This window comes from Saccostrea echinata, unplaced genomic scaffold, assembly GCF_033153115.1.
Source record: "Saccostrea echinata isolate AGI-Se365-2 ecotype Australia unplaced genomic scaffold, CSIRO_AGI_Sech_v1 ptg000001l, whole genome shotgun sequence".
Lineage (NCBI taxonomy): Eukaryota > Metazoa > Mollusca > Bivalvia > Ostreida > Ostreidae > Saccostrea > Saccostrea echinata.
Window position 1 is genome coordinate 52,069,589 of NW_026889750.1, and position 25,570 is coordinate 52,095,158.

The following is a 25,570-nucleotide window of genomic DNA, read 5'->3' on the forward strand; positions in this document are numbered from 1 at the left end:
CCTTAACCCCTGACCCAGGGGCCATGAAATTCACAATTTGGGAAGAGGCACCCTTGATCATCATAACCATGCACCTAGTTTATCTTCTTTTTATAGGTAGAGAAGAAGATTTTCAAAGAATTAATGCATTTTCACTATATAAATCATAAGAGCCAGACCCTAACACTAGAACCCCTGACCCAGGGGCCATGAAATTTCACAATTTTGGACGAGGCCCCCTTCCTCATCATAACAATGTGCATGTACTTAGTTCATCAGCTTAATACCCAGGAGCAGAGGAGATTTTCAAAGAAATAATGCATTTTCACTATATAATCAATAGAGCCCCACCCTAATACCAGAACCCCTGACCCAGGGGCCATGAAATTCACAATTTGGGAAGAGACAACCTTCCTCATCATAACTATGCATTTGATTTGTTTGCATAATACCCAGGAGCAGAGTAGAAGAATTTCAAAGAAATAATGCATTTTCACTATATATTCAACAGTGCCCCACCCTAGCACTAGAACCCCTGACCTGGGGCTATGAATTTCATAATACTGGTAGAGGGCTCAATCCTTATTACAATCATGCCAACAGTTTGACTGCTTGATGTCCAGGAGTAATGAAGAAGACTCTTAAAGATTGCATTAATTTTAGTGGTTTTGGCCCTACCCCTCAGGCTCCAGGGGGGCAGGGTCCATGAAATTCAAAATTTTTGTACCCCTTCACCCATAGATGCTATATGCCAAAATTGGTTGAAATTGGTTGAGCGGTTTCAGAAAAGAAACTAAAAATGTTCAAATGTTAACTCACATCGCACGATGCACGACGACGGACGAAAACAAATAGCAATAAGTCACCTGAGTTTACTCAGGTGACCTAAAAATACAGTTGAACTTCGGTATCTCTAACACTGATATCTCAAATACCATGGAAACGTCGAAGTGATTTGGAAGTCCCAACCACAATCTTTAAGTATTTTGCCCTGGATATCCCGAATCCTCAGATATCTCAAAGTTTATTCTTGGTCCCATGGAGTTTGAGATAATGAGGTTTGACTATATACATGTACCAAATGGGTTAAAAAAAGAAAAAAAATCCTCATTGGGGGATTACATCCTGATCTGGATCTGTCTCCAACCTAAATGTGTATTTATTATCAAAATAAACTTTTAAGATGTTTGAAGTGATCTAGAAGGCTTTTGTATTACGCTGATCAAAGCAACATATGATCAAGATAAGCAAGTATGAAGCATTCATTAATTTATTAAATATTGGATCATATGTCCAGAATAAAATACATTTAGGTCTGTAATGAATACCAGATATACTCCTAGCAAAGGGAATGCCCATGTCTAATTTATTAATGCTTAACAGCACTATCAAGAACAGACAACTCTTGACATATTACTTGACTCCCCCACCACTGAACAAAATGGCACAAATACAATTTTTCTCAAATGACAAGACAAAGAGATATTAGGAGTCTGTATTATCTAAAAAATAGAGATTTCTAGACTTCAAAATCACTCCCTAATTTGTGATCTAGCTAAGAGTTAGTGGTAATTACTTAAATATCAATATGACATAAGGCATTAAAACATGTACAATTATCCCTATTAGATTTTCTAACTATAAGTGTCAGGCATTTCACTGACAAAGTCAATATCACAGACAAGAATTCCACAAGGAACAAATAAGTGGCTGCCATTTTATCTCAAGGTTGCACTCTTTTTCAACACATGTCTTTGTATTCTCTGAAATTACAAATATATAACAATATTCACAGATGTAAAATTGATACATGTATGTGTTAGACTGAATTACTAATTTTAATATACTGCAAGATGCAGTCACACTTATTAAGAAAGTAAAATTTCATGAAAGATTTAAACTGATTTTGAGCCATATCCAATGCAAATGGAAATATTTGCATCCTTAGTAATTTAATAATCATGTCTATTTGACAGAGTTGTCTTACCCTGTTGAACACCTTGGCTTTCAATCTGTTCAATGCGTAATCTTCCTGTCGTTTTTCTTGTTTCTTTTTCTCAACAACCTCAGCAAGTTTTTTGTATGACCTATCATAAAAAAAATTCATGCATCAAGTGGATACTCTTTCAATACCAACTGCAAAATTGTAAAAAATCAGGAAGAAAGGTTATTTTGTTTTAAAGATGAAACAAAACAAACAGGTGTATTTCAATGATACAAAGTAACATGGACTGTAAACGATACGCATATATAAGGACACAAAGTACACACACTCTAGCCTTGATAGCATCACCTATCTCTGTCTCGCTTTACTCACTTTTTAGTACGTTCTTTCATTTCTTGCTTAGTGAGGGATCTTCTCTTTGGAACATGGAGATTTTCTAAGAAAACAAGACATATCAACTTCAAGCAGTTTGATAATTAATAATCAGGGTTATACATGTTCATGTAATGCAATATTTCTAAATATATGTACACAAATTCATTGAAGACATCAACATTTTTACAACAATCATAGGGAAAATAAGAATGTCATAGCAACAGTGACCCTCACCCTGTCCTAACTGTACAGTTAGCTGTACTCACCACTGTACGGGTGACCGTCATCCTGTCCTAACTATACAGTTAGCTGTACTCACCACTGTACGGGTGACCATCACGCTGTCCTAACTGTACAGTTATCTGTACTCACCACTCTACGGGTGAGCGTCACACTGTCCTAACTGTACAGTTATCTGTACTCACCACTGTACGGGTGACCGTCACGCTGTCCTAACTGTACAGTTATCTATACTCACCACTGTACGGGTGAGCGTCACGCTGTCCTAACTGTACAGTTATCTGTACTCACCACTCTACGGGTGAGCATCACGCTGTCCTAACTGTACAGTTAGCTGTACTCACCACTGTACGGGTGAGCGTCACGCTGTCCTAACTGTACAGTTATCTGTACTCACCACTGTACGGGTGAGCGTCACACTGTCCTTACTGTACAGTTATCTGTACTCACCACTGTACGGGTGAGCGTCACACTGTCCTAACTGTACAGTTATCTGTACTCACCACTGTACGGGTGAGCGTCACACTGTCCTAACTGTACAGTTATCTGTACTCACCACTGTACGGGTGACCGTCACACAGTCCTAACTGTACAGTTATCTGTACTCACCACTATACGGATGAGCATCAGGATTGGCTTCTTTCTTTTTCTGCTCGGCAAACAGTCGTTCTCTTTCTGCCTCCATGGCTGTCACCAGTCTTCGTTCCTCTGTTGCAAGGGTTACTCGTTTCTGGCGCTCACGGACTCGGGAAATTGTGTTTTGTTTGTAGAGCTTAAAGGCCTCCTAAGAATAAAAAAAATTGAATTAAAATAAAAATTTATAGACCTTTTGCATATTTATGTATGTAAAATGACAAGATACTTAAATAATGAACAAATTTTGATTATAGAAGATGCTTTTTTTTTTCATCATGTACCAAAGATGAGATTTCATTCTGCTCTTTTTCAATAAAAAATGATACGATGATTAATGAGCTCAATATCTGCCATTATCATATCATCATGTGTCTTACTTGTAAAGACATTTTGTTGAGGGGTTTGGACTCTGAATTATCTTCGTCCGACTCCTCCATTGTATTCTCCTTGTTCTCAATCGGTTCTCCTTCAGGGTTCAAATCAAACTTTGTGTCACGTGATTTGTTCATGATGTCCGAGTTCACGATGTTCTTCCACTGGGTGGAGCTGACATTCTTTGGTTGCCATGGTTCATTGCGCACGGCATGAGCCTGTTGTTCTTTAAGTGGCTTTCTCCAAGGTTTGACCTCCTTATCCATGGGGATGTACCAAGCCATGCCTCCTATAAACAAATTCATAAATAACATACAATCATCCCTACTTTTTTTTTTTTTTTTTTTTTACAAAAATCACCCTACTTTTCTTTTGAAAACATGCCTTGAATACTTAAAGTTTTGAAATTAAGATTTTTTTCTGTTATATTTTCTTTGATACAGTGGTATAACTAACTTACTTGGACTGTCCCTCATTTTGGCGGTGTACTCATCCTCGGGGGTCTCGGGGGTAAACATTTTATTTTTGGGAGGTGTCTTCATTGTAAATTTCTCATACTCTGAGTCTGACTCTGGAACAAACATCTTGGATCTGGCAGGAGAAGTTGACCCAGTTCTCTGACGACTTGTGAATTGTGTCACAGGAGAAGCTGACTTGACTCTCTGTTGACCAGACGACTTTGATGAGGGTGACTTTGCTCTAGGAGGGGTATACGACCGATGAATCAGATTTGACCTGTCTGGGGACCACTCCTGATGTGACCCTCTCTGGTGGTGATGCTTTCCCTCCCTAGATGAGTGAGATGATCTGGATTTCCTCTGACTCTCTGGTGACATAAGGGGGACAGGAATGACCATGGTGTTGCTGTAGGACGGGGAAGCATTCCTCCCCGTTGTCTGTACAGCCTCAGACTTCATTGCTACCTCCTTAGGTCTTCTCCTCATTGTTGGAGGACTGACTACAATTGGGGAGGGATACATAGTACCAATGTCTCTCAATTTCCTACTCCTAACAGGGGATGTCTCCAAATGAAATTTCTCTCTGGCTGGAGATGACTCCCTCTCTCGATGTTTCTTGCGATCTCTTGACCTGTGCCCTGCTTCATCATTCAATTTATCTTTCTTTTGCTTTGTCTTTGGTTTACGGATTACAATAATATCACTCTGGGATTCAGAATCTTCTAGAAGAATGGCAGCAGATGACGATTTCTGGAAGTCCCTATTGTCTTTAGATTTCCTGATACGAGTTCTCTGCAGCTCTATGCTGCTGTCTTTGGATGAAGTTGAATCAAGAACTGGCCGGGTGGAATCACCTGAATCCTCCATCAGAGTGGAATCTGAATGTAGGAAGGTGGATGACTCATCTGACAGTGGAACAGAGGTTGTGGACACATTCTCCAGCTCAGCAGAGATTGCCTTATCAGAAAGCTTCCCTTTCTTCTTAGCTCCCAGTAACATCTCCAGCTTCTTCAGTTTCTCCACTCTTTTCATCTCCTTTCTTCTCTCCACATCAATCTTATTCTTCTGAGTCTCCACCTTTTCTTTCAGTTTCACCATTAGAGGATCAATCACATTCTTCTGCCTGTGCTTCTTGGCTTTCTTCTGGGACTCTGTCAGCACATTAGGTGATGTTCCTCTACTGGACTCGAAGCTTGTATCCTCTGGGATGGAGTACAATGTATCAGCACTCTCACACTTCTTCACCTCTTGAACCCTGACACTTTTACCTCCCTTCATCTTATTTTCCTTATTCTTCTGCTTCTTTTCTGTTCCTGCTGTTTTCTTCTGCTTTGCCAGGATTTCTGCGTAGCTGCCGTTACTCTTGTCTTCACTCAGTGTCTGTCGTCTCTTCTGCTTCTCCATCCTCCACTTCTCTCCATCTCTTGACCTGCTGTCCCCTTCCTTACTCTGTGTTCCTCTCTCCATGTCTGCCAGCTCCTGTACAACCCTCCTCTCCTTGACCTTTTGGTATGTCCGGTCATCCAGTGCCCTCTGTACGACATGCTTTGTTGGGTTCCGCAGCAGACTGGTCAGGGTTTCAATCCGCGATGTATTCATGCTGCTGTCACTTTGTGTCTCGTTCATCTCCTGGAATTTCTTCCACAGGTCATTGATGTTGGCAGGAAGAGATGGATCTCTATCCCTCTCGAGGGTTTCTCTAAGGGCCTGGGCTTTCTTACTGGGTGGGATGCTGTCAAATTCAGCCCCAAATTCCTTCTCCTCTTCCTCAGATAAAATGTGGCCTTTAGGTCTCTTCATTCTATGATAAAATCAAATATTAATATTAAATTTAATTTTTTAAAAGTGAGTTATCTATATTTTCATGATAAAATAATAAGTTTAAAATACACTAACTTTCTCATTAGCTCTAGCTCTTTCTTTGCCTTTAACCTCTCTGTCCTCACCATGTCTTCAAACTCTTCATCTGGAACCTTGATAGAATATAAAAAAAAAAGTGGCATAGAAAAAAAATTGAATGGAAATTTTCTTGAGTGCCTCTAAGTCTTTATACTTCAGAAATACATATAATGATATATACATGTACTTATTTTTATAGAGCAAAAACAAAAACTTACCTGTGGTAGTTCAGTGAAAATTTCCCCATCTACCAGATATTCCCTCAGCTCTCTCTCACTGCTTCTGTTGGCTGGTGACCTTGACCTATTCAGTCTCTCAGATGACCTTTCCCTTGACCTTTGACCCTCAGATCTTCTCTCATCAGACCAATCTCTCCTTGTTTCTTTGTCTATGGCCCGTGGTATAAACATGTCCAAATAATCCTGGCCCCTGTCCAGAGACCACCCCCTCTCTCTTTCAATGTAATCATGTTTGTCGACCTTTGACCCTCTCTGGTCAGCTGACACATCATCTAGTGCTTGCCTGGTTCCAGTCTCTAGGAAATCAGCTGAAGAAGACTTGTAAGATTCATGGTCTGTAGCAGATTTTTGTTGGTAAATGTCACTTCCAGATCTGTAGGGTACGTCAGTGGCCATGTCCAATGGGTGACTGTTTAGACCTCTCCCTGGCTCTAGGGGCCGAGTTAATAGATCTTCACTCCCTAACCTGTATGGAAGGTCACCTCCAGTTTCCAAAGATCTGCTTTCCAAGCCATGACCAGGTTCTAGTGGAGAAACTCTCTTGTATTCCTTATCGCTGTCACTGCGTCCACTGTAAAAGCCTGATGATTCCACTGGAGCTCTTGACTGATACAGATCAGTCCCTGGTTCAAGTGGTCGACTCTCAAATGACATAGGTCTGTCTGGTGCAATGTAATCATTAGATACAATCTCTGCTGGACGAGTGCTGTAGCTACTCTCCACTGGAGGAGGATAAACAAATTTTGAAGGAATTTCTATATCCTGTCGTCTGTCGAATCTTGTATTATCATCCTCCATGGGCCTTGAATAAGCTGATGTTCTTGGAATGTCTACATCCTGTAACCTGTCAGACCTTGAGCCAACATTTCCTCTGGATGGGTAATGAGATGGTCGAGTTGAAGCAGCACTAATTGTGTACCCATCTCTCCCTAGCTCTGTGGATCTGGGTCTGGAGTCATAGTCTAGCGAATCCCTGCCTGGCTCAAGTGGCCGACTCTGGTACTGCTTCATGATATCTCCCAAATGGTCATACTGGTTAGGTGTGGCTCGGTCTGGTTTGTCTTCTTTCTTGGCATAGTCATAGATTTCTTCTTCCTGTGGTCTGGATCTGACATATTCAGGCTGAATTTCTTCTGGCCTTTTTACACCAAGTGGCTCTTTTTCTTCCAAGCTTTTTCTTCCTACATCTTCAGTGAGCATCCTATCATCACCTGACCTCCTTTCTAATGGACTCCTATCCTCTCTGTCTCTCCTCCTCTCATTTATATCATCCCCTGGTCTTCTGCTTCCATAATCTTCTCTTCTCAACTCTTCTTGAGGTCGTCTACCTTGTACATCAGCCCCTCTACTGTACCCCTCATCTGGAGATCTCCTACTTCCAAAATCTTCTCTTCTCCTACTCTCTTCTTGAGGTTGTCTACTCTGTGCATCAGCTCCTCTGCTATAGTCATCATCTGCTGGTCTTCTGCTTCTATAATCCTCTCTTCTCCTTACCTCTTCTTGAGGTTGTCTACTTTGTACATTAGCTCTACTATACTCATCCTCTACTGGTCTCCTAGATGAATATGGAACATCTCTCACCATGGGTCTTCTATCAGATTCTCTAAATGAATTCCCTTTCCTTTCATCAGCATCTAATGAGTCACCATTGCTTTCAGGTCCAAATACCTGATTTAGAATTCTGTCTGCCTCATTCAACTGTCTCACAGCTCCTTGAAATGCAGGTGAGATGAGGGAATTAGGATAAGACAAGATGGGTGATGGCTGGGCAGACATATCCATCAGTCTTCCCCGGGAGGCTGGAGAGGACGAAATCTGCTTTCCTTCAGGACTCATTGTCACAAGGTCAGTTTCTGACCTTGACTTACTTTTAACAAGGTTATCACTGCTGGTCTCCCTACTGCTGTGTGCCTGTTGACCCGAAATTGTTGAAACATCACGCACACGTCGGGGAGTAGCAAACTGGTCACCAGGATCTGATCGTGTTGTCATAGACATCCTACTTTCTTCATAGAAATTATCAAAATTACGACCTCCTTCAGAGCTATGAGGATGACTGGAATGGAGTCCAGTGGACTGGTCATGACTATGTAGATGATCACTAGCTCTTGATGAACCACTCCTGTTGGAGAAGTGATCACTACCAACAGATGGTGCTCTGTCTGTTGCCATGGGAACCCTAGAGCTGTGTTCTAAACCACTATCCCGTTTGTAAAGGTCACTTAAAGGATTGGCAAGGTCACCCAAAGCTCGCTCTCTGTCATCCTGGAAAAACATGTCAACTCATTAAGTTTGATTTATATGCAAAGCAACATTTTGATCAGATTTTAAATTCTTAGAGAGAATTTGTAGCTCAGGTTTTTGATCAACCCCATCTGAATTCCACAATTTATCCTGCATGAAAAATGCTTGGTTTCCTTCAAAGACATTATAAACTGTACTTATGTCTAAAATAAAAACTTACAGAAATGGATTTCTCCTCGATTGTTGACAGAGCATCCTCAACAACATCCAAATTACTCCGGTTGCCATAGATACCAGAGGATCTTGGACCATCTTGTCTGCTTCCTAGGTGTTGGGAAGGAATATAAGGGCCAACTGCATCATCAGAGCCTATTAAATACAACAACATAGTTATAGCATTCTCTGACAAAGAAATAGCATTAAAAGTGCTACATGTCTACAAGAAAATTGGTAATAGCTTTCTGTAGACTACTGTGTGGTTTCAGTTAATCCAACATGTGAAATTTTGTGTAGAAAAAGTGGTGATGATTGTGACAAATCCCTGATCAATTTACATAATTAGCCATTTTAGAATATTTCACTAATAATCTAACATCCGACAGGAAATCAAACCCTTCTTGTACACATGATTAGTCACAGATTACAGAATGTGTTAGATAAAGCAAAACTGATCTATTAATGGAGTTACAGCTGAAATCAAATCTCAAAGCTACATAATAAATTATTAGCACCAGGACAACAAGATTGTTAAAGTCACACTTGTTTACCTCGGATACGGGAAATTCTACTGCCCTGTAAAACTCGCCTGAGAGACACTGCAAGGGTGAGAGGATGAAAGTGAAAGTGAAAGTGTGGATTATTGTACATTACTGATTTTAGGGAAACTCACTAATTCACAGGCTCAGTTTGTTTTCTTTATAAAATAAATGTGTGTATTTGTAAGATATTTTGACTCATGCCATTTTTGGGAAACTCACTACCAAATTTACAGGCTGAGTTTTTCTTTATGAAATAAATGTGTGTAACATTTGTGAGATATTTCTATTTATGCCATTATTTCTGGGAAGTTACAATAAGGGTATATCAAGGGTGGATCCAGGATTTTTAAGTTGGGATTATAAATTATAAGAAATATCTTTGTTTGAGGACAACAGAAACAATTCTTGGATATTGATTTATCAACAGTTTCATGGCTATTTTCTGATAATCTTCTCAGGGTTACAAAAGTCATATATAATCATTATATTAAGTTTATTAAGTAATTCCTTAAACTTTCTGTGTTTTTTTTTTTTTTTTTGTTACTGGGTATTTATCTTTGGGTTTGTAAGGAGGGTGGGATGGGGAGGGGGGGGGGGTATCCTTATATTAACTCATGTACATAATGAAACAAACCAGAGACTCAAGAAAGTTACATGTATCTTTGGAATTTTATGTTTAGCTTTAACTACAGATAATCAGCTGCACAGAGAGAGAGGGAGCTGTAATTTCAGGATAAAATCATGCAAATAATGAAGCACTACAGATTATACATTTCCATGCATATGTCTATCATGCTGTAAACTAAGGATGACTTGGTGACCTTTGACCTGACCTGTGTGTGTACTTTCCAATGTAGTAACACTGTCAGCCACTGAATCGTCAGTCTCTGTGTAATATACCTCACGACTGCCAGGGGGCCTGTCAAAAGTCAAAATCTACAGTTTTATAAGTCTCTAAGGGAAAAAGTTCATATGTATTGTTACAATATTTTATATGTGACAAAACTTATAGCAAATTAAGGTTAAAAAAGTTATTTTCTATATATCATGTATTAAATTATTTGTTGGCACTTTGAACATAAAGGTATATCAATGTTGAATTTTAAAATTCTAAATGCAACTAATATTGAAAACACAACTAAAATGTACAGACCTGTATGGCCTCAGTTTGGGTCCCTCTCTACGATGGGATGCACTAGAATTACTGACATCGGAATCCCCGGGGGACATTCCACTCCCAGGACTGCTGTCTGTAAATAGATTATACTAAATATAGAAACAAACACTGAATTGTCTATTCCTCATAAAAACTGTATAATGGAAATTTTTAGCGATCATTTAATTTTGGCATTTTTTAGCAATGGTCTTGGTAATGCTGAAAATAGATATTGCTAATAATTCAATTACGTATATTTTCAAAGTAAATGAATAGAATTTCCCCTTTAAAAACTAAAAATTAATTATGCTAAAAATAAATGTTAACTTTTAAGATCAAATCGCTAAATTTGCCTTTTGCTAAAATAACCCATTAATTGGTTTTCATCTAAACTTGATTACAAATATTTTTTTTTTTATTTTCAACAAAGGTTAATAAAAAGGTCTGTTTATTAATTAATCTGTACCAATTCCACAGAAAGAAATTACAGGGAGTTGCCCTGATGATACGTGATTTAAGCAACATATTATTCATATTATTCTAGTTCTGTTGTACTAAAACATTTAAAAAAAAAGATCTCTTCTGCATCATGATAATAAGTTACTTTGATGTTAAAACACATTAGGATAATGAAATTTCTGTTAACCAATTCTTATTACTATGTCATTAGCATAGCCTGGATCTATAATTAATTACAATTAATTTAAATTTGTGTAGGAGTGGTCTACTGTTAGTGACCTGCATATCTCACGTGTGAATGCCAGTGAATACAAACGAATTAATGACCAAGAAAACATTAAAATCGGTGAAGCTATGGGTAACCATAGTAACCTCAAACAGTTTCTATGAAGCTGTCTAGTTAACTTCCTGTTTCTTCAGAACCTATTGCAGACAGATCAAGTATTTCTTAAGCATAAATCAAATACAAATAAAATAAAAATAAAGAGGAAAAACAAAGAAGAAAAACAAAAATAAACCAAAAAACAAAGCAAAACTCATATTAATTTATGAAACTTTTAAATAGCTAAATTGAAATTGTACTTTATAATGTAAATTACAAATAAATTGATAAAATTTGCAATTTGCTGTAATTTAAGAAGTCGTACAATCTCATCTCACTCATAAACCTGTTACAAAAAATGACAGATCATTATGATTAGGATGAAACCTAATTAGAACCTAATTATAATGTAATTGAAATGCTGCCGTTTTGCGTCTCTAATTTCTGTTGACATCTGTGTGTACTTGCTCGTAGCCAGTGGAAACTTATATAAAACGACACAAGGTGAATGTCTCTCTGTTCTAGAAATTTCTACTACAGTAACTGGCTTCTAGAAAATTCCATACATGTTCAGGTGACTTTTTCCCCCAGGTAATTATCATTTATTAATTTTTTTTCCCTCTAATCTGGAGCTGTGTTTATGAGGTAAATGATGTTCTCAATTGCAATATTTTTTTTATTAGAATTAAAACTTGAAATTTGCTACATTCCATTGTTATTTGGAATGTCTCTGACCTTTGACCTGTGTGACTCATTAACATTGATTATGTTAAAACATAAGCACTCATGTAAATCAACGTAACTCTATTGTTGACATTTTTGCACTAGCCCTGTAATTAGTGTTAACAACACATTTTAAAAGTTCAATCTGTCACAGTTCAAGCGAACTGAACTGTTACACGACGACTCCACAGCCATTAAAGGATAATTCTCCCTCCTGAATATTCATGTTTAGGGTAATTAACATTTATTACCTTGCTGTTGACTTGCAATAAATTTAGGGCAGTATTTATTACTAAATTTAATTCTAAGTCTTAATTATTTTACTCAGAAATTACTACTCAAAATTAGAACCTTGTATACATGTATTACTTCATTCAAAACAATCTTATAAACTGACCATTTCATTTGTGGTCAAGAGTAGATCAGGATTTTAAAATTTTAATTTTTCAATACCTATCTTTAGAAAACTATGTACTAAACTCGTTCTGTTGATATCTTATGTTCTTAAGTGTCACTCATTCCTCAAAAAGTTAGAAAATTTGCCAAAATTTGGTCAAATGTCAGACATTGACTTTAAATCTTCACTTACCTCAGTTTATGTACATTACTTAACTTTTATGGCACTATGATGTAATAAAGGTATGACATCACAAACGTTACCATGACATCATGTTGAAATTATGTCTTTAGTTTCCAAATAAGCCACTTTAGATACAGATGTGTTTTTTAACATTAGTCACATCCTTAACATTGTTAGTAAGCATTTTATGAATGGGATTCATGAGTTGACAGACAGAGAGACACTGAATAGCTGTTATGTTAAAACTCTTCCCTCTTATAGAAACTGACTGGTATTGCAACATAATTTAATTTCTTTTAGTCAGCATAAGTGAACTATTTATGTGTAGAGTGTTTGATATGTTTTCTCTTAACTTTATCAACTTAGATATGCACTTTAATATGTGAGTGAAAATGTCTTGGGTATTTATTATTAGTTTATTATTAGTTCATGCTCAACTAATAATAGACAATATTTGAAGAAGAAAATCAAAATGAACAAAATGAAATCTTTAACTGTTATTGAATAATGTATATTTTCTATCATTGTAGAATGTTATGTTTCATGAAGACAGTCAGTGCTGGGATAGAAAACCCAAAGAAATATTTTGTATAAAGCTGAGTGTATAACTCATAACTAATAAATGTATTGTTCATTTTGAATTGAGTCTTTTCAATTATGGTTCTGAAAAGAAATGTTTTACTGGTATTTACGAATGAACAGTGAACGAGAAAATAAGGATATTTACCGGTAATTCTTAAGTACTCAAGTTCTACATATGAACACTGGACTACAGGCCTCTAAAATTTAGGCACCAGCTGGCGCCTTATCAAGAAAATTTAGTCGCCATTGCAAATTTTTAGTTGCCAGGCAATTTTTCTAAGATGCCAACTTTAAAGGTTAATATAATATACGGACCCACGACGTGCCTAAGAAAACATGACATGTCCATTGTTAAAAATAATTTTCTCTTCTTTAAAAATTCTTTTCGCTTTTTCAGAAAAATTATCATAAATGTGAAAATTTCCGGAATTCGACGATCAACAAGTCAATTTAAAATGGTCGCCAATTTAGCAACTTTGGGAAAATTTCTAGGCGCCAATCAAAAATTTTAGGCGCCATGGCGATTAATTAGTCGCCAATTAGGATTATCTACATTATATATGCAATATTTACTGAACAGATCTCCAGGAAGAAAACTAGACAGACGGTAGTTTGATTAATTCATATCAAATAACACAGTGACAAATAAATCAACAAACATAAACAAAATACCTCTCAACTTAGGTTTGTATGGCTTTCTTCTACCAACTAAGAAAATATTTTATACCAAATTTTATATATGTAGGTACATGGACTAAAATTCCCAAATATATCAATTCAGCATTTTTTAATGGAATTTAGAAAAAAAAAAAAAAAACTTTTTTTGTATGAGGAGGGTATTTATAGGCAATTACTGTTGCCCAATCCATTCAGATTTATCTGAATAAATATTGTTTAAAATTTAAAAAAAAAAAAAAACATAGTTAGCAGAAAATCTTAATGGACCAATTTCCATCAACATTAAGAATATTCCAACAATTTAAAAATTAAATACAGTACAACAACTGAGATTTTTTAAGGAATTTCAGATTTCTTTACATCGAGTGAAAAGAATGGTACTTTCAATAAAACTGTATTTAAAAGATAAAGATCCAATATGAATGCAGAATCTGCTGGTGTGTACTTCAAGTCTGATGATGTGTGTTAGTACTTACCTGGGGGTGTACCATCAGAGTGACCCTCCACTCTCTGGCCTGAAGAGGATATGTTCTTGGGTCTGGCTCCTCCTGTGCTACTTAAAGAGTCATAAGGTCAAAATAAGTAACATTAAATACATACTCTTAGGGATAACTTAAAATACTAAATCTATGAATTAATTTAAGGGGAAGAAGGACCTTTAGCTGAAAAAATATCCATCATTCAATTTTGTTTATATTTTGTATATTTCTTATTAAGTATGTCCCACATATCTTAAAGCAGTTATATCATTAGGTTTCTTACCTTATTTTAGAGATATTGATTGACAAATGTTATGCCCTACAGTATCTAAGTGGAGTTTTAATTCTCCATATTTCCGGACTCATTACTCTGTCCATAATTGGATTTTTAAAGCATATATAAAAAATATGTAAGTGAACATGTATCTTTTAAAATATTTCAGAGTATGAATTGGGTTTAAAATTCGAAAAGGCAAGTTTCATCTATCACACTGCATCTGGATAGGGAAAATTACGAACTTTTTAAGACAACTTAAACAACAAAAAACGTAATTTACAAAAAAATCCTATCATTCAATATTTTTAAATTTACGTTGAAATGCAAGTCCTTCAAATTATTTATTATCTGTAAAAATTTCGAATGGTGAAACTGACCTCAATATTGCACAGGACATCGTTAAAGACGACATAAGGAGGACAAAAACTTGTCATGTTTACATTTCTCGAGTACGGGAAAAACCAACTATGACGTCACACGTAAGCTAAATAAGCGAAATAAGATATACCTACATAAGATTTCCGTCATCAGCCATGCAAAAATAATTTTTGTGTTCCCCGTTTCTCAAAATACTTCATCATATACAGATTATGACCTGTTTTTACATAATAATACCACCCTTGTATTCACCGAGTATGATCTTGCTGTACTAGCAGATCGTGTATGACGTCACCGACTTGTTGGACGCGCAGTTTAAAGAAACAGAGGAGTGGATCAATCTTTTTTCATAATCTGTTAATGTTTACAAGAATGTTAAACTTTTTATTTTTTTAATATAAGATGGTAATTAAAGAAAAAAATTGTCAAAAATTTATAAAAGAACTGATGCTTTACACGTTTTGCACTTATATAAATGGAGACTATGACGTAGTTTAACAAAGTCATGTGACCATGTGTCCTTCATCCCCTTAAAATCAACTTAATTTTTTTTTTCTAATTTAACTTTTTCTAGCTTCATCATAGTCAAGAGTTTGTCTCACCTTGATGAGGTCAGGGGTCGTGACATGTCTCTTTGAAGGTCACTCTCTGGTAGGATAGACTTACTATCTTCAGATTTACTTCTGCTATGTCCTTCCCTTATTGAAAGAAAAAGAATGTTTAAAAACCCACTTAACAGTACATACACATCAGAATAATTCCTGAATTAGGAATTAAATGCTGATCATCAAAATTATATAAATCTAAATCAATCTTATTTCTTTCCATAATTCACCGAAGTCCTGTTTCATCTTTTCAAATTAGTGACATTGTATGAACAATATTCAGATAAGATTATTTCATAATTATACATTAAGTAAATTTAGGGTGTTGGTATTTCTTTCCTTATCTATTTTATATTAAGAAAATAATCAAGTTAACATTATATATTGATTTGGTAATCGATACATAAATCCTAGGCATATCTGCCAGGCCTACATGATGTTTACATGTGTAAGGAAACAGCTGGTCTTCATTTATATAACAAGAGCCCAAAAATAGTATATACTGTTGGCTAACTGGTCAAATCTACCATGTTTGCTGTCAACAAATTTCAGGGACCCATATTCTGTCTAGCATTTTACTATGACAGAAGTTGAATTTTAATTCTTTTGAAATTAAAATATGAGAAGCTGACCAGCAAAATTTGAATTTTACAAACACGCCTGTTACCTGCTTCCCCGCCCCTCTGGGGAGAGCTCTCTAGGATCACTATAGCGGCGCGGCCTTAACTCTACAGGGGTCGTATCCAAAGAGTTAAGGAAAAATCTCTCACTGTAAAGTGAAGTGCATGCAGCCATGTTAGCAGTAGACGATGTGACACCAGATCATGCACCAAACAAACAATAGTGATATATATGTGTATGAGCTATAGATCAGTTTGTCCTAAAATTGCAACAATTTCTAAAAGGCAACCAACAGTAAAAGATAAGCAAATTAAATCTTTGAAAAATTCAATATCCTAAAGATTCATTTTCCATTCAAATTATGCCATGAAACTTTCCAAAAATGCTGAACTCCCCCTTCAAAATTGTCAAACATATTTAAAATCATGTACAATTTTATTTTTAAATATAAAGTGCTTAAGACTGATATAAAGCTCACAACTAGTAGCAAACAACAAACTGGCAACTAAATTCTTATCCTCCTGTTTTTTTTTAATTAACAAACATTTCAAAGTGTTGAATTTACAGTTATGACTTTATTATCTGAAATAAATATAGAATTTTATTGTAATATATGATAAATATGTTTGCATTCAATACTTTTTTAAGTTTAACAGGTAAAGTAAGAAATATGTAAGCATCTAATGATTCCCCAGCCAGTAATTATCATGCAGTGATTCTGACATAAAAAGCAAGCAACATATAATGTTTACTTGTCTTTTAACTTACTTTGACAATGGATCAATTTCCCTTCTGTTCCTATCAGCACGGGGTTCTCTCCCTTGACCTGTCTCTGATTGTCTCCCTTGCTTATCCTTGGGTGGCCATGCCTCTTTTGATGCTCCTTTCTGCTCTGTGCCATACACAGTATAACATTCCACAACATTCCTGTAAGGTGTTCGCAGCTCAATGCTGTGATTAAATGTTTGGTCAGACATTTTCTGTAGCTGTGATGAAAGGAATGTCTTTGCATTTCCAAGGGCACTGAAAGGCAGGCCAGTCCTAAATGACATCTCTGAGAGTCCAGTCTTGTCAGGGTGACCATAGTCAAGGGAACTCATCTCAGACCACTCCAGTTGCTTTCTGATGTCTTTATCCTTTGGAGCAAAGCTGCTATCTGCGGAGGGTAGATTATATCCATCGTAACTAGAATCAAGTTTTGGAAGTTCGGCCATTTTTTGGATGAGTTTACCCTCCTCCTTTACAACTCTCTCCAATATCCCTGTGGCCTGTTTTTCTGGGTGTTCTGTGGTCAGGATTTGGAAAACTCTGTTAGCAAGTCCTGTTGTATCCTCCTCAAATTGAGGCTCCATTAAGGGTGGCCCACTCTTCTTTTGGTACTTCGCAATGATCTCTTCAACATCAGGTGCAACATTACCAATACGAATTTCATCGATCTCCACCTCTAGCTGATCTGAAACTACGTCTGATGTATCATCTTTCTCTGTGCTCTCGTCCTTGGTTTTCTGGCTGGATTTTCCTGACGACTCGTAGCTCCTTTCTTCTGAACCAGGACTAGCCTCCAGTGTTTCTGTATCTGATTTCATCGTTTGCAGAAATCTCTCACTGTCTTCATACCCCAGGTCTGCTCCATGGTCCCACAGAAGCTTCTTACCACCACTCCGTGCACTCTCAGCCTCCGAGACAAAAGACTTTTCACTAATTTTGAGGCTATCTCCGAGTGTTTCTTTTTCTCCTGTCACATCCAGAGAGTTGTCCTGATTGAGATGAACAGGCAGACTGTTCTGTATCTCCTGTAAATCCTTCTGTAAACGTGAGTAATCCAGGGTTGAGGGGTCTACCTTTCTTGGAACCTGCTTCTTCTCCACGTAAGATGTTCTCTGTAAAATCTCCTTTACTTTATGGTCCAGTGAATCTTCCGACTTCTGGCTGTCCTCAGATTCATGCCTGGCATGCCCATTTGCTGCAGTTTTCCTTTTTCTACTGTCAGGTTCAATGTCAGCCTGAGTTTCCTGAGGAATTGGTATAAATGTCTTACTGCTTGGTTCACTGGCAGCAGACACATCTTCATTGCGTTTATTACCAGGAATGTTTTCTGTACGAGCAAGAAGCTTGGCAACTTCTTCCCCTAGTGATGACCTCAGGCTTGCATCGGATGCCATTGATTTGGCTGACTTTGTCAAATCTTCCTGAGTTGAATTTCCCATTGTGGGGCTCGGAGTAGACAGCCCTGGATACTGAGATCGTACGGGAGAGAACTTGTACTTTGGGAAGTCTTCCCTGTCATTCATTCCTAACGCTTCCTTGCTATACAGACTCTGATGAAGAGAAGAACCCAGTTCATTAGCGCTGTTCAACAGTTTTGCTACTCTCTGAGACAAAGCATCTTCCTCCAAACCTTGAGAAATATCCAGCTGTTCTGTGGATCTACCTCCCTGGGACTTTGTCTGGAGATCCGACTTTTCCATGGGAGGATCAAAAGTTTGTGGTTTGCTTAGTAACTTACTTCTTTCATCCACAGGTAGATATCCTTCAGAATCTGTAAGTTTGAAATCTGACCCACCTCTTGATACTGTTGCCCTTACTGGGTCACGAGAGGTTGTTCTCTTTGCATATAAACATTCATCAGATCGGCCTCCAAGTGGCTCTGGTCTCTGGTGATCGTATTTCTGAGTAACTTGAGAATCTGACTTTGAAGCCTTGTAGCTGCTAGGTATAAACGGATTAGATGTTAACTTGTAAGAGTCAGAGTTACTAGACCCTACAGAGGCTCTCACAGTTGAATCACTCTCTGATGCTGAAATCTTCCCTTGAGAACTTGTGGACTTGACTTCTGTGGAGTAGAGCACATATGATGCAGATGGCTGGCGATAATTGACATCCTCCTCTTTCAATGACGACTTCACACTCCCATTTCCTGAATCTGAAGACTTAGCACTGGGGCTCGGTGGTGAGTTTCTCTTTGTGGAAGAATTGTTTCTTGATAGTTGTTGAGCATAAATTTCTTCAAGTCTGTCTTCTTTAGCCATAAAGTCAATGTCTTTCAATGGAGCAGTAGTGGTAATTGTTGTGGTAGCTGTAATTGCTTCACTAACGTTAGATCGTGGTGTGTGGTTGGTATCTGATTCTGTGGCATATGGATTCCATTCACAGTCTGACATTCCAGTGGCAGATTCTGGATACCGCGCATACACGGCCCCAGACAGATGCCCCTGATTATCCCCGTCTGACAAACTGTCACTTTCTGCTGAGGCCCCTGGGTATTTAGAGGGGGAGAAGTTACCAGAGATGAAGTCCTTTGAGACCTCTGAGATAGCTGATGTTAAAAACTCCTCTTGGACACTGTTCTGAGGTGAATCTTCTTCTGAGTGATCCCCGCCAATAGCATACTGAGATAGACTAAGGTTACCTAAAAATCAAAACACAATCAGAGTGATTCCCCCGCCAATAGCATACTGTGATAGACTAAGGTTACCTAAAAATCAAAACACAATCAGAGAGATCCCCACCAATAGCATACTGAGATAGACTAAGGTTACCTAAAAATCAAAACACAATCAGAGTGATCCCCACCAATAGCATACTGAGATAGACTAAGGTTACCTATAAATCAAAACACAATCAGAGTGATCCCCACCAATAGCATACCGAGATAGACTAAGGTTACCTATAAATCAAAACACAATCAGAGTGATCCCCGCCAATAGCATACTGTGATAGACTAAAGTTACCTAAAAATCAAAACACAATCAGAGTGATCCCCACCAATAGCATACTGAGATAGACTAAAGTTACCTAAAAATCAAAACACAATCAGAGTGATTCTAACCAATAGCATACTGAGATAGACTAAGGTTACCTAAAAATCAAAACACAATCAGAGTGATCCCCGCCAATAGCATACTGAGATAGACTAAGGTTACCTAAAAATCAAAACACAATCAGAGTGATCCCCACCAATAGCATACTGAGATAGACTAAGGTTACCTATAAATCAAAACACTATCAGAGTGATCCCCACCAATAGCATACTGAGATAGACTAAAGTTACCTAAAAATCAAAACACAATCAGAGTGATCCCCACCAATAGCATACTGAGATAGACTAAGGTTACCTAAAAATCAAAACACAATCAGAGTGATCCCCACCAATAGCATACTGTGATAGACTAAGGTTACCTAAAAATCAAAACACAATCAGAGTGATCCCCACCAATAGCATACTGTGATAGACTAAGGTTACCTAAAAATCAAAACACAATCAGAGTGATTCCCCCGCCAATAGCATACTGAGATAGACTAAGGTTACCTAAAAATCAAAACACAACCAGACAGACAAGGAGCATGTACATACAATAAGGTGACTATGACAGGGTATTCACAATGTGAAGCAGGACTTCAATTAAATCACAGCTTTCCTAAATTAAGAATCCAGTACTGAGCATTTATAAACTTACAAATTAAAACTGAGGTAACCAGTAGTAAGAAATAACTTTTCCCCCACTCTTTTTTCCTGAGATTTGTAAGATTTATAGAGCACCAGTTTAAACATGCACATATTTGAACTAAAAAACAACAACCTTTTTTGTGTGTTGAAAAATAATATGCCAATTGAAATTATATAATTTATTTAAAAAGTTGTATGAATTTAAACTTACCATCAGAGTTCTCTGTTGTTTCCGACTTCCATCCAGATCCTTCATCAGAGGATAATCCGCGGAGTGGTGAAGCCCGACTGGAATCTCCGTTATGACTATCATTCGTGGATCCCGTCTGCAATACAATAATAATAAACTTATATTTCATAAACTATGACTGTGAGTAATTATTCGAAGATTTTATAAACATCTCCTATGTTTTCTGCATGCAGAGAGAGAGAGAATAACATTTGTATTCGATGCAATACAGTGACATATACATATATTTTCAAATCATGGTTAAATAAATATGTCTGACATTGTACATCTTACATGCAAAATGTTTAGTATGATTCAATCAAAACAAGCAAAACCAGAAGTCTCTGAAGAGACTGTAGCTCTACTGGTTTGTACTTAAAAATAGCACTTGGACTTTGCAACAGCAATACATAGAATAATGATCCTTGGTGAAGTCTCTTTTTGTTTTATTGAGATTTTTGTATTATTAAGATTTATTGCAATCAGACTAAATCTGTAGGAGGAGTAGTCTTTTAAAAGAATTTTACAGAAATTTCAATTTTAGTAACCATGACAACATCATTCAACAAAGTCAAAAAACAATAAAGACAATTTTGTATCATAATGTTGTCTACTTGTGTGCCAAGTTATACTGAAATCAGATCAAAACTTTAGGAGGAGTAGCATTTTGAAAGTATTTCAAGGAAATTTCTATTTTTAGTAAAAATGGCAACAACGTTAATCGAAATAAAAAACTGATAAATAGAATTATGTATCTTAGTATAGTCTACTTGTGTGCCAAGTTATACTGAAATCAGACCAAAACTGTAGGAGGAGTAGGGTTTTAAAAGAGCTTCACAGAAATTTCTATTTTTAGTAATCATGGCAACACCGTTCATTGAAATCAAAATCCACTACACAGATTTATGTATGATAGTCTAGTCTACTTGTGTGCCAAGTTGTAAGGAAATCAGATCAAAACTGTAGGAGAGGTAGCGTTTTGAAAGTATTTCAAGGAAATTTCTATTTTTAGTAACCATGGCAACACCGTTCACAGAAATAAAAAAATTATGTATCTTAGTGTAGTCTACTTGTGTGCTAAGTTATATTGAAATCAGACCAAAACTGTAAAAGGAGTAGCGTTTTGAAAGTACTTCTCAGAAATCTCTATTTTTAGTAACCATGGCAACACCGTTCATCGAAATCAAAAACCGATATACAGAATTATGTATCTTAGTGTAGTCTACTTGTGTGCCAAATAATATTGAAATCAGACTAAAACTATTGAGGAGTAGCATTTTGAAAAATTGTTTACAGACAGACAGACAGCTAGAGAGACAGACGGACGGACGACAGACACCTTACTATCGCATAAGCTCTTCTGGTCTCTGACCAGTAGAGCTAATTAAGAAGAAAGTTAACATCAGTAAAATTATATACATGTATCTCTAATTGTAATAATTCATTTCAATCTGGAGGTAAATGTTAACTTTCTTGAATGACATTATAAAATTGCTATTGCTAAAAATAATTCTCACTAGTAAGAGTATATCTCATGTATATATGTTGATTTTTCAAGCAAATCACTAAATTTGTATCTCGCTAAAATTCTACTAATACAGTATATAAAATGTTTTAACATTAACTTCCATTTCTACATATACAAATTGATAAATGGGTTTACTCTATTAAATATCTAAATCATTAATACATAAATCATCTGTTGCTGGAATACTGTATGTGTAAATAAATTGACGTATTCAAAATTTAGCGCATTTACTGAGTATTCATTAGTTGGCGTATATAATCATAAATTAGTGCTACACACATCCTCACCATTTATTTTATCTATTCATGATTTATTAACTGTATTTATGAATTAGAGCATTGTTATCCGCGCCAAAGCCGCTATAATATGAAGCCCGCTTTTTTAAGTACACATACAGTATCTGATTTTCTCAGAAAACATTTCAATGCCTTGTATAAAATAATTATTTAAAACATTGAAGTTCAGGTTACAAACTTACATGATTCATTGCCCCAGAATCTATGGATGACCTCCCATTGTTTTCCATATTGTTTATTTTATATTTCACACTGGCCTCACTGGCATGACGAGTATCTTTATATTCTGCAGCTTCCAATCTCTCTACACTAGGATAATTAGAGCTAATTGTGTCTTCTAAAGAAATCTGTGACAAAGATGCCGATTCTAATTCTATAGACACCTGTGAAAGCCGATCAGAATATGCAGATAATGAACTCCTGGCTGATAGATTAAATGTGTGAATGGTGTGGGTATTTTCCTGATGGTTCAGATTTAGCCGAGGGACAGGTCCTGGGTTAAGGGACTGGCAGTAATTCAGTCTGTTAATTTCTCTTGATCTGATGGTCTGCTGGGATAAACTGGACACGGAGAACTGACCCTCTAATGACCTGGTGGGGAACCCTTCACAGTTGTCCTCTATCCCAGGATCAATAGGAAGTGAAAACCAGACCTACATGAAACAACACATACAATATCAACATGATCAAAATGAACCATGTGAAAAAGTAAAATATATACTCAAAACAAGAGATTAGAGTTTGCTAAAGATAATAGATTACATTATCAATTAATTGTTGGACATAGTTTTAAGCCTGTTTTAAAATATTCTCCAATTACAAATCATTTCAAATATTATTATGATTATCCTAGAAACTTGACTGTATAATGAATGAAAATGTCTAGTTTTCAGAATTATATAAAAAGTTTCATATTTGACCTTTTCTGTTTCATTGTCATAGTTCATGAAATAGATGTTTAGTCAGTATGCATTATTTATATTAAATAAAAGTAGTTCAGAAATGACAACAACATTTAATGCACATGTAATTACATGTTATTGCAATCATCCTCTGCTTGCACAACTGTTCTTGTTTAATAATTTCACAAAAAAATTACTTCGCCTTATTCCCAAGACATGCAACTTATTTCTAGGCGTATGTAAAAATATAATAGCTTAATTATGCCTTCCAGTTGCCTGACTAACCTAAAATCTGAGTGTCGTATCCACCATTGACATATGAAGTGTATAGTATTGACAGCGGGCAAGAACTTGAACAAGTTTCAACAAGTAAACACGATCGATTTTGATTGGAGAAAAATGGAAAAGTTTCATGTTTTGTTAAAAATGCCATGCTTGGATGTTCTTATGTGTTAAAGTATAAAACAATATATATACACCTGTTTGTTTGTCATAATGATTCATTATTTTTTCCACCGACTGTCTCTTTGTTTTGAAAATAGGCCGCCATATTTCATCTCGCGTGATTTTCTCCCTAGCGAGATTATCTTGAAATGAGGGATCTTATCAAAACTTGATATTTTGATAATAAAGAGCAAATGGAATTTTTCATTAAAAAAATACGAAAAACGGATCCATACGAAGAAGGCCCTTATATACATGATAAATATAGGTGGCAGAGTTGCATAATTCAGTTTTGTAAGCCCCCGTAATCGAAGATTTGGGGGGCTTAATGTTTTTGCCCTGTCCGTCTGTCTGTCTAGCTTTTTGTCTGCAAAAACTTTAGGGCCTAACCTTACCCATAACTTAAGATTGGTTAGAGCTATGGATTTAATGTTTCACATGTGTATTCCTTGTGACAAATCCTTCTTTTGGGTACCAACATATTTGACCTCTTGACCTTGGAATTTGACCCACTTTGGCAAAAATTTATCCACCTTTAACCTTGGCCATAACTTTTGAACAGTTGGTGCTTGGACTTTCATATTTTTTATGTGTATTTATCGTGACAAGACTTTTCCATTGGTTTAAATATTTTTGACCTTGACCTTAGAGTTTGACCCACTTTTTTAAAAAACTTTAACCTTGGCTATAACTTTTGAACAGTTAGTACTAGAACTTAACTTCACAGGCATATTCATTCTGACAAGACCTTCTTTTGAATACCAACAATTTTGACCTTTTGAATTTGACCTTGGAGTTTGACCTACTTTTGAAAAAAATTTTAACCTTAGCTGTAATTTTTGAACAGTCGGTGGCAGGGCTTTAATATTTTGCATGTGTATTTCTTATGACAAGGTCTTCCCTTGCGTACCATTGATTTTGACCCTTTGATCTTGACCTTGGAGTCCGACCCACTTTTAAAAAATATTAACCTTGACCATAACTTTTGAATGGTTGGTCTTTTCTTTGGGTAACGACATTTTGATCTCTTGACCTTGACCCGGATTCTGACTTGCACTTATGAAACTTTAACCTTCGCCTTAAGCAGCCAAAGGGGGCAGCAGTGTTTCACAAACACATCTTGTTAATATTAAATCTAGAAGGGAAAAAAAGATTTTAGCCGGGGAGGGGGGTGGGCCTCTCTACTTTAAAAAAAAATGCTGGACCCGGCTTTTACATATTATTATTATTTTTTTTTTTTGCCGATTAAGACACTAAAGATGGTCATCCGATTGCACAGTAAAGTTGTGTAAGTGTAAAATACTGAAATAAATCGTGATCAAAAGAAAATAAAAGATTTTTTTTTAAAGAAGAAAAATGAATAATTAGGACTATTATTAATTTTATAACTTTTCTTTCAATTTTCATTCCATCATATTTTATTTTAGTATTTAAACTCAACTTTAGACCCCTACAATTTAAAAGAAAACTTCATACATGTACTTTGATTAACTTGCCCTTCTTGTTCGACTTTCAAAACATTTTATCTATCAAATTAATGTCTTGTAATTCTATAAAAGAGGAAAGGTCATTAATCGAGAAAGGGTAATAAATACGGTATGCTAATCCAGAGAAAAAGATGGCCAGTGAACACGTGAAGTAAAATAGTGAGATTTCTGACATTTGACAAATGTGTATTTAAAAAAAAAACTGCATTACAAATACTCGGGATAAAATTCT

The 25,570-nt window shown here is 36.3% G+C and overlaps 1 protein-coding gene across 2 annotated transcripts; it reads right to left on the minus strand.

Annotated features, from left to right (window-relative positions):
- Positions 1 to 1,233: 1,233 nt before the first annotated feature.
- LOC133194357 (uncharacterized) lies at positions 1,234 to 23,968 on the minus strand. 2 transcript variants are annotated; one of them, XM_061330335.1, is made up of 19 exons: positions 23,887 to 23,968; positions 22,688 to 23,158; positions 20,664 to 20,778; positions 16,774 to 19,414; positions 16,052 to 16,153; positions 15,382 to 15,477; positions 14,122 to 14,201; positions 13,640 to 13,675; positions 10,299 to 10,395; positions 9,979 to 10,064; positions 8,608 to 8,756; positions 6,123 to 8,408; positions 5,902 to 5,978; positions 4,008 to 5,806; positions 3,553 to 3,836; positions 3,149 to 3,323; positions 2,297 to 2,360; positions 1,967 to 2,066; positions 1,234 to 1,742 (listed from the first exon to the last, which is right to left on the minus strand). In XM_061330335.1, exons 1-19 carry the CDS (start codon positions 23,899 to 23,901, stop codon positions 1,698 to 1,700), a joined length of 8,718 nt encoding a protein of 2,905 aa, XP_061186319.1. In that variant the 5' UTR covers positions 23,902 to 23,968; the 3' UTR covers positions 1,234 to 1,697. The 2 variants fall into 2 exon arrangements, with proteins under 2 accessions (XP_061186319.1, XP_061186322.1); XM_061330338.1 differs by lacking the exon at positions 13,640 to 13,675.
- Between the last annotated feature and the right edge of the window lie 1,602 nt (positions 23,969 to 25,570).

Bases quoted from the DNA above. Each gene is read 5' to 3' on its own strand.
- LOC133194357 (XM_061330335.1), bottom strand. The intron at 14,202-15,381 runs GTGAGACAAACT...TGACTCTTTAAG, and splicing joins CGACCCCTGACCTCATCAAG to TAGCACAGGAGGAGCCAGAC. The intron at 3,324-3,552 runs GTAAGACACATG...TTTTATTCTTAG, and splicing joins TCAACAAAATGTCTTTACAA to GAGGCCTTTAAGCTCTACAA.